The 18,306-nt window shown below is 41.7% G+C and overlaps 1 protein-coding gene across 1 annotated transcript in view; it reads right to left on the bottom strand.

Annotated features, from left to right (window-relative positions):
• Positions 1-336: 336 nt before the first annotated feature.
• The window catches only part of PLPP4 (phospholipid phosphatase 4), a 41,988-nt gene continuing 24,018 nt past the window's right edge, over positions 337-18,306 (bottom strand). Inside the window, exons 2-3 of the mRNA XM_035137980.2 lie at positions 7,976-8,146; positions 337-2,642 (exon numbers count right to left, since the gene is read on the bottom strand). Of these exons, the coding sequence (XP_034993871.1) occupies positions 2,443-2,642; positions 7,976-8,146 (371 nt within the window). The 3' untranslated portion in view covers positions 337-2,442. The remainder of the gene's footprint in view (positions 2,643-7,975; positions 8,147-18,306) is intronic.

Below are 18,306 nucleotides of genomic sequence, written 5' to 3'. Positions count from 1 at the left end.
AGACAAGTGATTCAGAGAATATGTAAGTATCTGATCATTTGGGGAAATACTGCAAAACGTCCCAAACCCTATAAGGTAGGCAAAGGATATGTCATTGCATATTCAGGAAAAGTGAATCCTGATACTATTCTGACTTTCCACCCATTCGTAATTTCCTTTTCTCTCATACATACAGAGGTGTAAGATCCATATCTCCACAGTATATTTTACATCCCAATATATTTACATAAAAACCCACACAGAAACACAAATGTCTCTTCCTATTAAATTCTACAGGGCTTTTAAAAGAATGTGATTCTAATTTATTGTATATTTTCAGTATATACAATCCTCATTTCGGGTATTTTTATTATTTTACTGTGTACAATGGATCTACTTTTTAAAAAGGGGGGTTCATCTGTTCTCACCTTTGACCCTAAAAAATCATAGTTGTCAACCAAAAATCACTTCCTTCAAGTAACCCCTGCCCCCTCGCAAAAAAGGAAAAAATTGGCAAAGAAAATGCTCAGTTTTTATAGGGGGATGTGAACTTGTTAAATTACAGACTAGGCCATAGCATAGTCCATCAGGCACACATTAGGTATAAGTATAGCTATGGTAGCAATCCCTTCCAGCTGAAAGCACCAAAATGGGTAGCATTGATCAAAGCAGCCTCCGTTAGTCTAGCTAGCTGATCAAACCAAAAAATCCCATTGTCAGATTATTACATAAAACATCTTCTTCCCTAATACGCTTTTATTAAGATTTCAGTGGCATGTTTTTCTTTCTGTCATCAAAAGGGACATGATTTCACAATGGCCAATGACTTCGTGAGTTTTCGCTGAGATATCTGAAATCTGAAGAGGGACTGATGGAATAATGAACAGGATATAAACCCTTTTCTCAATAGATGCAGTCTCGTGCACACCTGTGAAATATCACAGCAGGTTCACAAACCTGAGGTACAGCAGCCTGAGGTCCTTATCAAAAGACAGTGGACTAGTTCAGACTTCGAACACTGCCAACAACCTCGCATAAGCGAAAGGCTGCAGACGAGTGAAGTGTCCCTATGGAGTTCACCAAAGCAGCATGCTCGGCTGGGAGTCCTCGCTTTTTGCCACAGACTTCTGGAATGAGGTCTATGATTGTTCACATATATGCCACTGAGTGCTGACACACACACCTCTCCCATGCATGCACTTGTAGTAATATAACAGCAGCCTCCCAAACAAGGTGCTTGAGGAAGTGCTAGATTCAGAATTGCAGATGCAGAAGATAACACAAGTTAATATAGCGTTGGTGGGGGCAGGGAGACCCAATCTTCCCAAAGACAGATTGCCATGAATGGCAAACTTTCAAAACCCCCAGCTAATAAACAAAGGAAGAGAAACCTATTAGACTAATGTGACTCTAGCTCACATATTCACAAAAATGTGGTTTTTTTCACCTTCACAATTCAGGATATTTTCGGTGTTAGGTTTTTTTGTTTTGTTTCTTTTAAAAAAGGACTACAACTTGCTGTTTGGCAATGAGTTATTCAGCTTGAATGTAAATTATGCTCTCAAGGGAAAGGAAAAAAAGTTCCGCTAATGTGTTAATATTAAGAGTGTCCAAGTGATCCTATCAATATACGTTATTGCCAGCTGAGAGTTCCAAGGTCTTTGCATAACTGTGCTGAGGACATCTTGCTCAGGAATGACTGATGCCTGCAATCTTGGCTTCCTCCAGTTCTTGCTCTTTTGTATATTTAAAACCATCATTTATAGTCAGTACAGAACCACACTGCCAGACTTGATGGGCAGCACAAAGATATTTGCACTGCTATGTGTTAAACAACTGGGAGACACGCAGAATGCTCTCGTAACCGCGTACAGAGTTATGAGACATAAAAGAAATAAACCTTTTCGATACATGTTGAATGCCTTCGGAAAAGAAGGTGTGGCGCCAATCACAGTTCATAATGCCTTTAACTTCTTAGCAGAAGATATTTAATCCCTTTGCAGTCGATATGGTCCATCCGAGTAAGAGTTGGTCCTGATCCGCGTTCTAGCTCAGCCACAGGTTCACTGGGTGGCCTTGAGCAACACATTCTCTTCCAGCCTCTGCCACCCATCTATAAAATGGGAATAATAATGACCTGCCTCAGATGGCTGTTGGTAAGTATGAATAAGCTAGCACTCTGCACGCTGGAAGTGCCATGTAAATAGAGATTAGTAGTCATGAGTGGCGTCTCATGGATCTTAGTTGTGTATTTGTCCCCTTAAACAACCATTGCTTTTGCATGAAACAGAGGGTGTGGGAAACACAGGACAGAGGTGTATGATAGGAAAGAAAAGGATATGGAAAAGTAGGGGGGGTATGGCAGAATCACAGCTGTTTAAGAGACATTTGTTATGCAGAGAGACCAGTTTGGATTGACGGAATGTATGAAAGGGCTAGAAGTTCATCCTGCATGTGTATTAGTCATACCGGACCTTCTGTTATCCCTTCCAGAGGCAGGCTGGTTGCATTATCCACTGTGGGCGCCTCTTCTTTCTTCAGCACGGTCTGAGCAAGCAGACTGACGTAAGGCTTGTGACAAGACAGGTTACCCAACGGAGGATAGTGTTGTCTGTAGCAAATGTAAGCAAACATGAGGCCGATGACCCCTCCGACAAAGGCATCTAGATGTGGGAGGGAAAGGAAAACAATATCTCTCTTTTAAATCAGAACCAGTGGAGGCAGTGAATGTCCTGTGTGAGTGTCTGGAGGCCGTTGGAGGATGGATGGCGGCTAACAGATTGAGGTTGAATCCTGACAAGGTTTTGGGGGACAGGGGGCGGGCAGGTGTGGGGGACTCCCTGGTCCTGAATGGGATAACTGTGCCCTTGAAGGACCAGGTGCGCAGCCTGGGAGTCATTTTGGACTCACAGCTGTCCATGGAGGCACAGGTCAATTCTGTGTCCAGGGCAGCTGTCTACCAGCTCCATCTGGTACGCAGGCTGAGACCCTACCTGCCCATAGACTGTCTCGCCAGAGTTGTGCATGCCCTAGTTATCTCCCGCTTGGACTACTGCAATGCGCTCTACGTGGGGCTACCTTTGAAGGTGATCCGGAAACTGCAATTAATCCAGAATGCAGCAGCTAGACTGGTGACTGGGAGCGGCTGCCGAGACCACATAACACCAGTCCTAAGAGACCTACATTGGCTCCCAGTACATTTCCAAGCACAATTCAAAGTGTTGTTGCTGACCTTTAAAGCCCTAAACGGCCTCGGTCCTGTAAACCTGAAGGAGCGTCTTCACCCCCATTGTTCAGCCCGGACACTGAGATCCAGCACCGAGGGCCTTCTGGCGGTTCCCTCACTGCGAGAAGCAAAGCTACAGGGAACCAGGCAGAGGGCCTTCTCGGTAGTGGCGCCCGCCCTGTGGAACGCCCTTCCATCAGAGGTCAAGGAGATAAACAACTACCTGACATTTAGAAAACACCTAAAGGCAGCCCTGTTTAGGGAAGTTTTTAATCTGTGATATTTTAATGTATTTTGGTATTTGTTGGAAGCCGCCCAGAGTGGTGGGGAAAACCCAGCCAGATGGGCGGGGTATAAATAAAATAATAATAATAATAATAATAATAATAATAATAATAATAATAAATTTGCTCAAAAGTCATGTACTGTATTACTGTTAGAACTACAGCTAAGGGAGAAAGGGAGGGTGCGCCCAAATTAGATACAGCGTGAACTCACTATGGCCTCTCCCCCCCCCCCATTCAGATAGGGGGATAGCGCAGTTAGTGTGGGGAGCGTAGCTTGGTGGCTGTGCCCCACCACACCAGCGGGTACTAAACAATCTTCACGACAAAATAGCTTGTCTTCTTAAACTGGACTGCTGAAATGAAGTCAGCTTGGAATGACCAGAGACTGATTTTTAAAATGTAGCAGCTCACCTGGTTCCGGTCCTCAAAACAAAATCCTATGCTCTGCTCAAAGGCAACATGTCCTCACATTAAAATTAATTGTTTGATTAATGCCTTGGTCCTGTTGGAGCTCGGGGTTCTAGTAAAACACAAGTGTCGGCCTTCCACTCTCTGATTTGGATGGAGCTTTTCTGGCTTTAATGTTAGTTATTACCTAGGGTTTTTTATTTTAATCATCTTGTTATATTGAGTAAGTCAACTGAAAAAAGCAAAACACACACACATACATACACCAAAATTAAGAAAGGTAGGTATCACACGTGCTTGATTTTGCTTAACCAACATGTTCTGTATTAAAAGGGACCTGGAATACTTTAGCTGCGGAATTCTTGCACTTCAGTTTCGTTGGTCAACTTTTGATAGTCAGCAGAAGAAACTGTACCCAGAGAATCGGTCTTCAGATATTTCTTTCCCCTCAAGATTGATATTACATAGAGAAGGAAGGTGGGGTAACTGCCTCCCTGCCCCCAATGCCCTCCAGCCCTGTCCTCTACATATAAAAAGGCGACCTTCTGTACAGTTACATTCAGTGTAACAGTGTGAATTACACTGTTACGCTCATGTATGCTTCCTGCATGCATTAGAGCCCCAATTTGCTTTACATATTTTGCAAATATATAAGGGTTCTAAAGCTGGGGTAGCCACCCCAGTGTTGTGGACTTCAACTCCCAACATCCCTGACTCATGACTCCCTGACTATATAAGACTTTAAAAACAAAAAACAAAAGCCTGAGTGCAACCACACTCTTCTCTTTCCTCTTTGTGAAGCTTCCATCAGCAGCTGGCAAACTAGAAAGCCATTTCCCCAATCCCCCACGTCAGAGTCTGTGACTTTGAACTTTTTGGAACTGTCTCAGAATTATTTTACTTTATTTTTTATCTCTCCAGTATGGAAATACACAAAGGATGTCACAAGGAAAAGGCTGTTGGCCCAGATTTAATGTTTGACACTCAGTAGCCTTTTATCCATTATAATTATTTCTGTGTACCTTGTTGGGAAAATAAATTGCAGTCTTTCTTTTTTTTTCTTTTTAAAAAAGGAGGGTGGAAAACCTTGTTAAAAGTAATTAGCGACCTGCTTGGAATTCATAATGGAGCAAGTTCATCTGCCATCATTCCACCAGTATGCTATGCTTTCCCATTAGAGTGGAAAGGAGCTTGTCATACTAATTTAGTCAAACTTATATATGACTTTTTAGGTGTATAGCTGTCCTATTTGCCTTTCACATACAGTAGCTGTGCCCCATATGCTATGCTGATTGTCCCTCTTTGTTCCCCACTGGGCAATAAAGGCTGAATCACAAGTAATTCAGCACAATTGCCCATCTCCTTTCAACGTAAGAGACAATGACTGAGCCAGGGCCATCTCAAGCCGGTCGGGCACCCTGTCGCCGTGGCGCGTAGATCGCTCCAGAGCCCCCGCCCTGGTGGGTGGGGGCAGCGCACAGCACGGCTTTCGGGGGGGGCTTTGCCGCGCAGCGCCCTCCTGTCGGCCCGGCGCCCTGGCGCCCCGCGCCACCAAGACTACCCCTAGAGCCGGGCCTGGACTGAGCAACAAATCCTGTAGCTGCATTTTACTGAGTCATTTAAGTCTCCCCTTTCTGGATGTGGTCCTTTTTGGTAAGTGCTAAGGCCAGCTGCAGAAAAACATGTTGTTAATACAGTCCTTGGTTTCCATCGAAAAGCCAGCAGAGTTTCCCCAGTTCTACCTCCTTAAACTTCAAAGACAAGCATACACAGCCATAATGGACATAGCAGTAATCCCCTTGGGTACAGTGTATTTCCACCATACAGAAAACACTCCTGTAATTATCTGCCTCACAGCACACATTTCATTCCATGAATAATTCTGGCTTTTGGCACAGCAGATTTCTTAAGCACATACTTCTAGATTTACGTCTACAGCAGCCTTCGGAATAGTTATGCCTTTTACACATACATATGCATACCCACAGGTATAGAGCGTGTATGTATATATACACACACACACACACACACACACACACACACACACACACACATTCTGAACACATCATATGCCCTGCATAGCAGATCGTGGGAAAGCATATTCTACAACATAATATCTATGAATTTGACGACACTCTCAAGTCATGATATGAGGTTAAGAGAAGACTTCTTGTGTGAGTAGAATTCTGAAATAGTTTTCACTGAACTATCCCCAAGAGCCTTCCAACACACCCTCTATTCAGCTGCAAGACCCACTGTATTCAATGGGTCTTTTTCTAAACCTTTGGTGTGTTTATTAGGGAGTTGCAGGACTGTTATCTGACTATCTTTAGACAAACTTGGTTTCTTCTCCTTTTTCTATATTATTTTAAAATGCAACCCTAAAGCTATTAAAGGATTCATTTTCAATGACTCAGAGCTGGATCAAAACACCAGATGATAAAATTATTCAATCTCTTGTCAAAAACAGAGGATAATTTACTCCTAAACATTCAAAGTTTAAGATAGGTTATCAAAAAATTACATTAATAGGCAACACCCAAAATGTAGAGAACGTAGACATTCAGACACAAATGCTGACTATAGCAAATGGGCTTTGTGTGTGTCTGAAAATAGTTATACATTCCCCAGTTCTTGAATAAACACCAGTGTATGCTGACAAATCACATTTAGGAGTCTATTAACAGCCATCTGTTTATTTTGAAGATTCTGGGCATAATATTCATCTGGGATGCTAATGTTCACAGGAATGTAAACATTCACTATATTTTGGATTCACTGTGTTAATGTTATATCACCTATAGTATGATGTTACGAATATAGTATTTATCTATATACAGTGGTACCCCGACTTATGAATTTAATCTGTTCCGAATGCATCTTCGTAAATCGAAAAATTCGTAAGTCGAAGCCAATGGGGGAATTTTTTTAAAAAAATCGTAAGTCAAAAAAATCCTATCTAAACCGCATCCAAAATGGCAGACGGAACTGTTCATAACTCGAAACATTCGTAGGTCGAGTCATTCGTAAGTCGAGGTACCACTGTAGTTAAATACAGATCTAAACTACGGTGATTCTGCTTTCTGCAGGAGAGGAAGCTTCCTGAAAATACAGTTAAGCATCTGATGCCTGGATATAACACTTGATGATGTAAATCAAATCCATGCATGCCTGTACCTCAAATCAGTACCTATCTATAGTAAAACATAACACATGTACATAAAACATGGACACATGTACGCTCAGTAAACTAACAGTTAGACCAGGCTTCCTCAGCCTTGGCCCTCCAGATGTTTTTTGGCCTACAACTCCCATGATCCCTAGCTAGCAGGACCAGTGGTCAGGGATGATGGGAATTGTAGTGTCAAAACATCTGGAGGGCCGAGGTTGAGGAAGCCTGAGTTAGACCATCACTTTCTACTTTATTACATAAATTAAAAATATATTTCCAAAGGAATACCTTGGAGTCAGAAAATTTGTAAGGGGGAGTGGGGGAAAGCTTGGACCCTCACCAACTCAGTTCTGTTTTAAACTGTCTAAACTAATTGCTGACCTGTAGCCAGAGCTCTAGCTTCCAATTTGTAGCCAGAGATCTTGTGAGTAAATTGCTGCTTATGGGATGCCCACTGGTGGATGAGGCCATCGATACCAATTTCCCCTCCAACCTACATTCCCTTCTTTCCTTGGAAAATCTTTTTCCAGAGGGTTGGGAGACCCCCCAGAGTCACAAGAGAAGTGGGATATGGAAGAGGAAATTGGCAAAAAATGTTCCACAAGCCAGAGCCTCTGCTGGATTATTCGTGGAAGAACTACTCTGAAATTGGAACAGATGTCACTTACAAGTCTACAATTACAAAACTGAACTGGGTCAAAAAGCCTTAACTAATTTCCTCTGCCCTGTTATTTCATTTAAAATATTTATTGTATTGTATTGTTGTTGTTTTTTAAGACTATGTGTGGATACTGAATCAGAGCAGTGATTTGTCTTTCCCCTTACTGTATACACGGATAATAATCACTATAGCAGACAAAGAGCATGGACAACTGACATAAGGGGGAGATTCCCATGGCTCACCTTGCCAATGATGCTTGTAATCGCACATGCGTGACAGAGCGATCATCATGGCGCAATACAGAGGTAGAATCGCCGCACAGAGCCGCCAGCTTTTCCCACGGCCTTTCTCGGTAAAGCAATGCAACTTCCCAGCCAAGTAGAAGGTGGTGAAGCCAAGGCCTGAAAATGCAACTGCCAAAGGAAAGAGAAAAGGAAAAGAACCAGGGAGCAGATGAGAGTTAGCAGAATGATAAAAAGAGGCTACTTAGAGAGCTGTGCATCTAGAAATCCAGTCCTTTTGCTGCAGGGAAGCAACAGCTAATGATGAGATCCACAGCTCACAGTGCATCATCGTTAAGGATCTCTTGTGATTTCCAACAACTGGTATTCAGAGGCATTTTTCTATATCTGCTCTCATACTACTGTACTTATTAGAGACTTACATTTTCTCCATCTTTTTTTCATCTACAACAACCCCTAGGTACATTCCAGTTTCTTCCTGTTTTGTTGCAATAAAGATTCATCTCCACATCAATACCAGCATTGCTTTATTCACCTTCCCCACCCCCCATGACACATTTCAATCATTTGTGAATATTTACATAACGTTACTCTGGTAAACATTATGTAAATAAATATTCAAAAATGGCACATGTAATTGGCTTTAGGTAATGTGCGATGCTGACATTATTTATTTATTTTAAAGATGTCTCTACCATCTTTCTTTAAAAAAAATCAAAGTGGCTCACTTACATTTTTTTAAACAAACAAACAAACAAACACATAAAAATAGAATAAAACAAGCAATAGAGCATCAGCTACAAACCTATGCAAATCTCTGTAAGCTGGTAGTAATGACCAGGGGAGGCCTGGGAGAATAAATAAGAATTTTAACAGGTGCTGAAAGCAAAACACCATTGGTGCCTGCTTTATTTCAGAGGGGAGGTTGTTAGAATCATAGAATCATAGAGTTGGAAGAGACCACAAGGGCCATCCAGTCCAACCCCCTGCCAAGCAGGAAACACCATCAAAGCATTCTTGACATATGCCTGTCAAGCCTCTGCTTAAAGACCTCCAAAGAAGGAGACTCCACCACACTCCTTGGTAGCAAATTCCACTGCCGAACAGCTCTTACTGTCAGGAAGTTCTTCCTAATGTTTAGGTGGAATCTTCTTTCTTGTAGTTTGAATCCAATGCTCCGTGTCGGCTTCTCTGAAGCAGCAGGAAACAACCTTTCTCCCTCTTCTATATGACATCTTTTTATTTATTTGAACATGGCTATCATATCACCCCTTAACCTTCTCTTCTCCAGGCTAAACATACCCAGCTCCCTAAGCCGTTCCTCATAAGGCATCGTTTCCAGGCCTTTGACCATTTTGGTTGCCCTCTTCTGGACACGTTCCAGCTTGCCAGTATCCTTCTTGAACTGTGGTGCCCAGAACTGGACACAGTACTCCAGGTGAGGTCTGACCAGAGCAGAATACAGTGGTACTATTACTTCCCTTGATCTAGATGCTATACTCCTATTGATGCAGCCCAGATGTTTCCTATTGATGTTTTGGTGGTGTTCAATACACTGGACACCACCAAAACAAAAAGGCCCTGCCCCTGTTTGCTGTGAGGTGGATCTCAGCATGCTGGTCCTCAGCAGACTGTTTCTGAGCTATTATTAAGGAAAATTGGCAAAAACAAGACTTCCAACATGGGTTGCTATACGTCTGGACATTTCCCCCGATTTCTGCCCAGATACTGCTTCCGACTGCAGTATTCTGCAGTTGCCTGGGAAATTCCAGATGTATGGCAACCCTCCAAGGGCCTCATTAGAAGATCTTAGTGACAGAGCAGGTCACTATGGAAGAGGACCAGTAGTCGATGGTGGGCTGGGATGGGAACTCTTGGTGGGGTGAGCTAGCACCTTATTGGCTCCACTGGTGCCTTTGCACAGCAGAGCTCCTTGCCACTTTCCCTCTTCCAGCTGCTGGTAAGTCATGTGGGCATCTACACTCCACTCCACCCTAGCATCCACTACTGGAGAAGGCATTTCCTCAGATAAACTGGTTTAAGCTTTATAGGTCAGTACCAACACTTTAAACCTGACTGTGGACAGCAAACCAGCAGCCAGTGCAGCGGTTCTTTTAAAACCGGTGTCTCTATCTTACACATAGAGCATGTGAGATAATTTAAATGGAATGGCTACTGTCATTGCTTGCAAAGCACTTAAATAAAAATCCCCATTGAATTCAAGTTCAAATCTAATAATTTACACATTTGATTTATATAAACTTGTCACAGGCCTCCACTTGTCCCACTGCACATACTTTCCAATACAAAACGAAAAAACAAATAATTACTTCGGTGCGCTGCAGATGAAGATGCAATTTCAGCTGAAATTATAATAGTTTAAAAAAAAAAGCATGCTCCAATTTGAAGCCTGCAAGCTTTTGTGCACAATTACTAAAGAGCTGCTTTTGGCCTTTAATCACACCAATACATCACCTCTTTGAAACAAAAACAACGGGGGAGTCCAGATACCAAATTCTCCCGTGATGATTTCAGAAAAGTCTTGCAAAGATGCACCAGCAGCTCACTGTATTGCAAAGAAGGCAGTTAGTGGAAGTAGCAAAATGCATAGGCCACATCAACAGCTGATTTGCATGAAGGGATATAGGAATTCTAAGATAAAACCTAGGGGGAGCACTGGTGAATAGATTACCCCTCGACTTCCATGAGCACAAGCTGTCAGTTTTCGAAACCACAATTTAAGTTAGAGCAATGACTGAAAAACCCTCTTGTTAGGGGTTTGCCCCACCTCTGAAAAGACCTGTGGGAAATGCACAATGCTAAAAGTAACCAGAAAGACCCTGACGTTGGGAAAGATGGAGGGCACAAGGAGAAGGGGACGACAGAGGACGAGATGGTTGGACAGTGTTCTCGAAGCTACGAACATGAGTCTGACCAAACTGTGGGAGGCAGTGGAAGACACTGGCGTGCTCTGGTCCATGGGGTCACGAAGAGTCGGACATGACTAAATGACTAAACAACAACAAAAAAGTAACCAGAAGGATACACTTCATCATGCAAGCCTATTCTCATGAGATTGTTTCACGTGAACATTTCCAAAGGGGTCAGAAAAGTGGGTGAATCTTTTCTGTGGCATAACACTTCTTTGGTATAATGCCTTCTTTCATTTAGCATCAATGAAGGTCAATTTCTACACAGAAAAGGAATCAGCAGCAGCAATTTCCATTGGGATGGAAGGTTCTTACAGTTTTATAGTTATGCCTTGTCTAAAGATAAAACACCTCTCTCAATCAGCCTCCCAACTGAACTTGCCATCTATTTGAATCTGTGATTAAAAATGCATTTGTTTTGAGGCGTGAGATGTGCCAAAAGCTTCAAAAGCAAATGCCATTTGGGCCTTTGTTTTCAGAAGCAATGCATGCAAGATAAGAGGGTTAACAAAACTCCATTACTCAATAATTATGCATTTGTAGGAGTACAATGCCCATTCTTGGCTATTGGCAATTTAGGGAAAGTTTAAGTAAATGGAAGCAAATGGTATCCTATTGGTTACTAATTCCTTTGTATTGAGCAATTAGGATAATGTAATGGAGGCAGTGCAAGACAGGAGTGCCTGGCGTGCTATGGTCCATGGGGTCACGAAGAGTCGGACACGACTAAACGACTAAACAACAACAACAAATGGAGTTGGGCAGGGAAGATCTGGATTACAATCAGTCATTTGCCTAGCTAGCATATTAAACCCACATTCTTGTTCTGCTTTTGTGCTTCTTCCTCCCCTCTACTCTCTCATGCAAAATAAATAAGCCATGGTTTCTGATTACATCAGAACTGAGAAACTGTGGTTCAGTCTCTGACTACAAACCAGGATATCAAACTAGGGCTTTGATTGTCACTTGATATTTTGGTTTGTAGTAAGAGATAAAACCAGAGCTCCCCAGCTACATTTGCAATGTGTAACCCTGGTATTAAAATGAATGGGGTGGAATAATGTAATGACATTATAACATGCCATTTACATAATTCCTTGCATAAATTATGTAAGCCAACACTTCTCCAATGAAAATAGGGACGTCCCATCCATAATGATAATTTTACTATTTATAACACACACCCCCAATCTTACTGGGGTTGAATCTACACACATAAAAAACCCCGCTGTGCTTATTAAATAAATGTTTTGAAAAATACATTGAATTTGGCATAGCCAAATGTCACATTTGTATACTGCACTTTACAACACATTTAAAACATTTTATTTGAAGCTGTATAGCTGAGTCCTGGGTTGCCCCAGCCACTCTGGGTAGCTTCCAGCATATCTAAAAACATAATAAAACATTTAATATTTTAAAAAACCTTCCCTATACAGGATTGCCTTCAGATGACTCGAGTGTCGGATAACTCCATACCCTCCAACATTTATTCAATGAAAATAGGGACTTTCTAAGGAAAAGTGTGACATTCCAGAATCAAATCAGAAACCAGGATGGCTTTTCTAAATCAGGGACATCCCTGGAAAATAGGGACACTTGGAGGATCTGTAAACTACCATATGAAATTTCACCACAAAGGACAGGCAGGCAAGTAATGTTTGGTGGAAGATGAACTGCAGCAGAATGGAAACGGCGCTGCATGCCATGACTACAGGTCAGGACAGATAATTAGGCTGTCTTACATCTTTATATGCAATAAATAAATATGAATGATTTCTATTCATAAGAGGGTTTGGTTGCCGGCACACAGTTGAGTTCAAAGCATGATATGTAATATTTTTGCTGGCAACTAACTGTTATGGTCTTATGTAAAAGGCTTAATGTTTTGTTACACTAAATCTTAGTACTACTTCCAATTGAGTGCCAGTTGTGAGAAGATATCCCATCTCATGTAGAAGGGGAGACAGAAATCTTATGCAGGGGTGCAGAGAGTGACTATCACATTTGGGGTACCTGCCACAGAGCTGTCTCGGGGAAGGGTATTGTAAAATAGTGAAAATGGTAAAATAGCTTACAAGTCATTTTAATAATCTAAATGGGCACTTGAAGATGATAGATGATAGATAGATAGGTAGGTAGGTAGGTAGGTAGGTAGGTAGGTAGGTAGGTAGATGATAGATAGATAGATAGATGATAGATATTCTGGTAGCTAGAATCATTATGAGTTTTCCTCCAGCCTCACAGAAACCAGAGATAATAGGCAGCTTCCTTGATGTTTTGCTTTTGCAGAATGGATAGTCTCAGGAGGGTTCCCAGAGTATGAGATATGATTTTTTCCTTTTAACTACACAAAGGCAACATGAAGAAGGCACAAATTATCACATCCACAGGGTTTCCAGGCCTTATTTTGGAAAAAAGGGCAGGCTTTAATGCTTTTCCCCCTTTGAGAAGAGAACAAATGTAATTGGGGGTGAGGGGCAAAAGGCTGTGAAACAAATCAGACTGAAATGTATTACGACTGAATCAAACAGACTATGTGGAGCAGTTAATGTCAAATGTGAAGTAGAATTTGTTCCTATAACTAAGAATTGTTTAGGAATGGATTTTTTTTCTTAATTTGTTTGGTTTTCATTTAAGAGAACTGACCTACTGTAATTCACACCTCCTAGACTAAGCATTGGGGGGGGGTTTGTATGACAAATAGTTCAGTGTTGAATTTGTGGGGAAAGTGGCTGGATTTAGTTTGCTGGGAATGACATTTCAGGATTCTTTATGACATTTCAGTGTTCCACATTGTGTTTTGTATAGTTGTAATATTTAATGCCATTTGATGCTGGTATGTTAGAGGGAAAACACTTGTGATGTTGTCCACATATGAAATGGAGACTGATCTAGCTGTTACAATCAATATAGCTCTTTCCTCCTCCCTTTATTCAGTATTATCTTTTGGCTGTGTGAAAACTGGTAAATAATAGAAAGAACATGATAGGATTGAACGAGAAGATAGATATCTGGCAAACTCTGTCTTAAATTGTTAAGCTTATTCTTTAAGGCAAAGGGGGTGAGGGCAATTATTGACACTTACAGTCCTGAGTGCCATCAAATCTTTCCTGTCAAGTGGAGCTGCTACTCTTGTGCAATATGACTAACCAAGGGAACCCTGCTGTGTTGTGTGGCTATGAAACTAAATACAATTTTTGCCAGCCCTAGCCTTTCTAGTGAAATATTTATTATTAAGATTGATTTTCCCAGCTGTACAACCATCCAAAATTGGATTATTTATCCAACAACCAGTGCACAAAATGTTAGCAGAAAAGAAAAGAAAAATTTAATTGTCAGCAGTTTGAAGGCTCTCCAGTCTTGAGATGCATATGGATTTTGAAATTGTTGAATAACTGTGCATTGTCTGTAGACTAATTCTCAGTTTGATAAGGTGAGGGTGTAATTAGTAAAATAAATAGGAGTAGTAACATTATGTCCTAAGGACGTGGGGATGCTGTTTCCTCTGCCACAAATTAGCTTTGCTTCTTCCAATACTATACTTTGTTTTACTACACTCTATAACAGGCATCCCCAAACTTCAGCCCTCCAGATGTTTTGGACTACAATTCCCATCTTCCCCGACCACTGGTCCTGCTAGCTAGGGATCATGGGAGTTGTAGGACAAAACATCTGGAAGGCCGCAGTTTGGGGATGCCTGCTCTATAAATTGTGAGGTGATCAGTCTGTGGCCACAATGTAATAGGACCCTACAATGGCACACCTGCACAGTTACAAAATGGCCCAGAGGATGAGTCATGGCATACAGAAGCCAACCTCTCTCTCATATGCAACATACTGCTGCCAGGTACCTGGCTCAATAGTACAGCTGATTCTCAATAGCACAACTGATTTGCATTTTTAGGGTGGGAAGGTGGTGAGGCATTTTTCTAGTAGGACCCTGCATGTACCCCATGATTAACCTTGTATCCATAATTGTGTTGTTAAAACAGTCCCATAGTTTTCTCAGTCTGTCCTTGGTTCACTTTGATCTGTGATTTGAGTTCCAATTCACTCTGCGTAAAAATCAAAGCCCCGTGTTTCACATTCATTCTTAGGGGAAATCTAAAAATGAATATAATATTTTTTTTCTTTGGGCAGAAGCGTATTAAATTTGCAGGCACAGAAACTCCTACAGTGGGTTAAACCTGATGGCACAAAAATGCTTTTGTGAAAATGGTAAAAGGCCCCTAAGGATGCTAGCTCAGTCCATATGTAATGGCAAGTATGCTTTGACTGGTGGTACCACTAGAATATTAAACATGCATGTTTTCCCCTTCCTCCCCACATCATGCACTCTGATTTGCTCCCTCACTTCCTTGGTTGAGGAAATCTATGCTCTGCCATTACATTTGAGCCAGTGAAACTATGGTTTCTGCAAAGTAGGAAGTAAGGGAAGGAACTAGAATATGCAAAGAGAGGGAGTGTACAAGCCCAGATGTGGGAAATAGCAAAACCATAGCTTGCAATTATGTGAGAATCAAACCACTATTTGATTGGTTTCATGAAGGACAAGGAGGTGGAAGCTTAGGCATGGAAATGTAGCACTCAGTAGAGTGAAAAGGAAGGGGGATAAGTATTGGGGGATTTAATGTGCTTGAATTGAGATAGGTTATGTACAGTCTGATCAAAATTATGTCATTATCTTATTTTCTCAGCAATTTCTTTCTTTCCACAAAGATTAAGAAAAATGAAAAATCATTTGAGGATAGGTCATGAAGAAAGCACATTCAGTAATCCTATTAACCAAGGAGCTACCGTACTCAAGCAAAGTATATATTTTTAAAATGCAAAGTATAAATTCATCACCTCCATTCAACCATGCAGACACAAACACACAAAGAATTCTAATACACCTATAAAGATATAGGTGCTCATCTCGCTTTACAGGCCAAGGGAGCTGGCATACAGCTTCCAGGTCATGTGGCCAGCATGACAAAGCTACTTCTGGTGAACCAGAGCAGCACACGGAAATGCCGTTTACCTTCCCGCCAGGTAAGGTCCCGCAAGTGGTACCTATTTATCTACTTGCACTTTGACGTGCTTTTGAACTGCTAGGTTGGCAGGAGCTGGGACCGAGCAACGGGAGCTCACCCCATCACGGGGATTCGAACCGCCGACCTTCTGATCGGCAAGCCCTAGGCTCTGTGGTTTAACCCACAGCGCCACCCGCATCTATATACACCTATACAAGCTAACAAATAAAGCTGGAAAACATCATATTAAAGTATTAACTGCCGTATTTTACCTTCTACTTTTGCTCCATTATCAACTGCCTTTCCCCCTAGTTGTGAAGAATTAATATTCTGAGGCGGTCCATTTGACATACTTTAACTCCAGTGAAAACAGAAGGAAACAAATGGTAAACAAACATCAGAAAGTTTGTCAGGCTTTGTTAAATGTACCATTAACATAAGCTCACTGTTTTCAAACTTTGATACTAGGAATACACCTATTCCAAAGTCCATTCATCTTGGTGGATCTTGGGTTTGGTGCTAATAGGAATAAGAACCCTTGTACCAAGTGGGAATTACTTCTGAGTAAACACACTTGTGTTTTACATACTGTGGTGAACACTTAAGTCTATTGCACTATGTGTAGTTGTCATTTGAAGAGGGTTCATGTTGAATGTATGGGGAAATAACCTGCAAGCCAACGCTCTCCATTTCCTTTTGTCTGCAAGATCATCAATAGCTCATTCTTTTTTAAAAAACCAAACAAAAAGGAAAACCCCACAAAAGTACGGCTCATTGCATGATCTCCACATGAAGGAGGGCCAAATCAATTTTTCTCCTCAAAGAGTTTCCCTATCTTTTCAATACTGAGAAACATTCCATCAACCCACCATAGGCAGAGGTGAAGCAGTGCACATTCATTTCACGCAGGTTCCCACGGTGAAGTAATACAAAACAGTATTTATCATCTGCTTTGTAATAATTTAAGGGGCAGAAATTCACTGGGGGAGTTCACTGCTCTCTCCGCTTAGGACTCTGCAGTATGTCAGCAGCAATGTCAACCCTGACAAACCCTGGAAATATTACAGAGTTTACATTCTCTAGGCCTTTTGAAGCTATAAGTAAATGCTGCAGAGATAGAGGAAACAAAGCGACTGGGGCAGATCATTCCATAAACCCTGTTCTTCTGTGGCAAAGATGATAATGGACTGGCTTCCCTCTAGGCTGCTGAAGCCCATGGAAGACAGCAAGATGAAACAGAAGCCCACAGTTGTGGTCAGACAGGCAAAACCATAACATATTTGAATATAATATGAATTATAATTATTTATATCATGTAAAATGATTCAATAGACTTAAAAAAAAATAAGAACATAAGAAAAGCCTGCTGGATCAGGCCAATGGTCCATCTAATCTACCGGTAGTATTCTGTTCTCACAGTGGCCAACCAGAAGCCTGTGGGAAACCAGCAAGCAAAATTTGAGCACAGCAGCATTCTCCGTCTTCTGGTTTCCAGCAGCTGGTATTCAGAAACATTGCTGCTTCCAACTGTGGAGGCAGAACATAGCCATCATGGCTATGACTCTTTCCTCCATGAGTGTCTCCATTCCTGTTTTAAAGCTATCTAGATTGGTTGCCATCACTGCCTTCAGTAGAAGTTCCATATGCGCTGAGCGAAATGCTTTTATCTGTCCTGAATCTTCCAACATTCAGCTTCACTGGATGTCCACAAGGGATTAAATTCATTGGATGTCCACATTAAGACATACCTAAGCAGGCTTCCCAACCTGGTGTTCTCCAGATGTTTTGGACAACAGACAACAACATCCCCGTCCATTGGCACTGCTGGCTGGGGCTGACAGAAGCAGTAGAATCAAAACACTCAGAGTGCACCTGGATCTGTACAAATTGTGAAAGGCTGAACCTAAAGCTCAAGTGTTTATCGGTCCTCCCAGCCTATTTGGTTGCAATGTTGGAAAGCGAGCAACAGGTTCATGCCATTGCGGAACAATTGTCAAGCATTATGGTTTGGAAAGGACTCCCATCTGCTTGGAACCCTCTCCACGTGGACCTATCTTTCAATAAACCCCTGAACATGGGTGAGTATTCTGAGGTACAGTCTAGGGCACACTCTAATCTAAGCAGGGTTGTTGGGACTAAAACTTCCCCCATGTAATAAAGCAATACAGCCAAATTCCTCTGTGGTTGTTCATTTACAAGGGAAGATCAATCATGGCAAACAAACTGATTTTCAGGGAAGCTTGGTCATCATTACTGATTGTCTAATTAAGGAACACCTAATAAGTACCCAATAAAACCCAAGGTGTGCAAGAAGTGATGGTAAACCTCATTTTCTTCACTTAGAAAGGTGGTTCGGTATGATTGTTGCATGCAAACTTGGAGT

This window comes from Zootoca vivipara, chromosome 5 (genome assembly GCF_963506605.1).
Source record: "Zootoca vivipara chromosome 5, rZooViv1.1, whole genome shotgun sequence".
Taxonomy (NCBI): Eukaryota; Metazoa; Chordata; class Lepidosauria; order Squamata; family Lacertidae; genus Zootoca; species Zootoca vivipara.
Note: the sequence above shows the minus strand (reverse complement) of the source record. Positions and strands in the feature narration are given on the sequence as shown.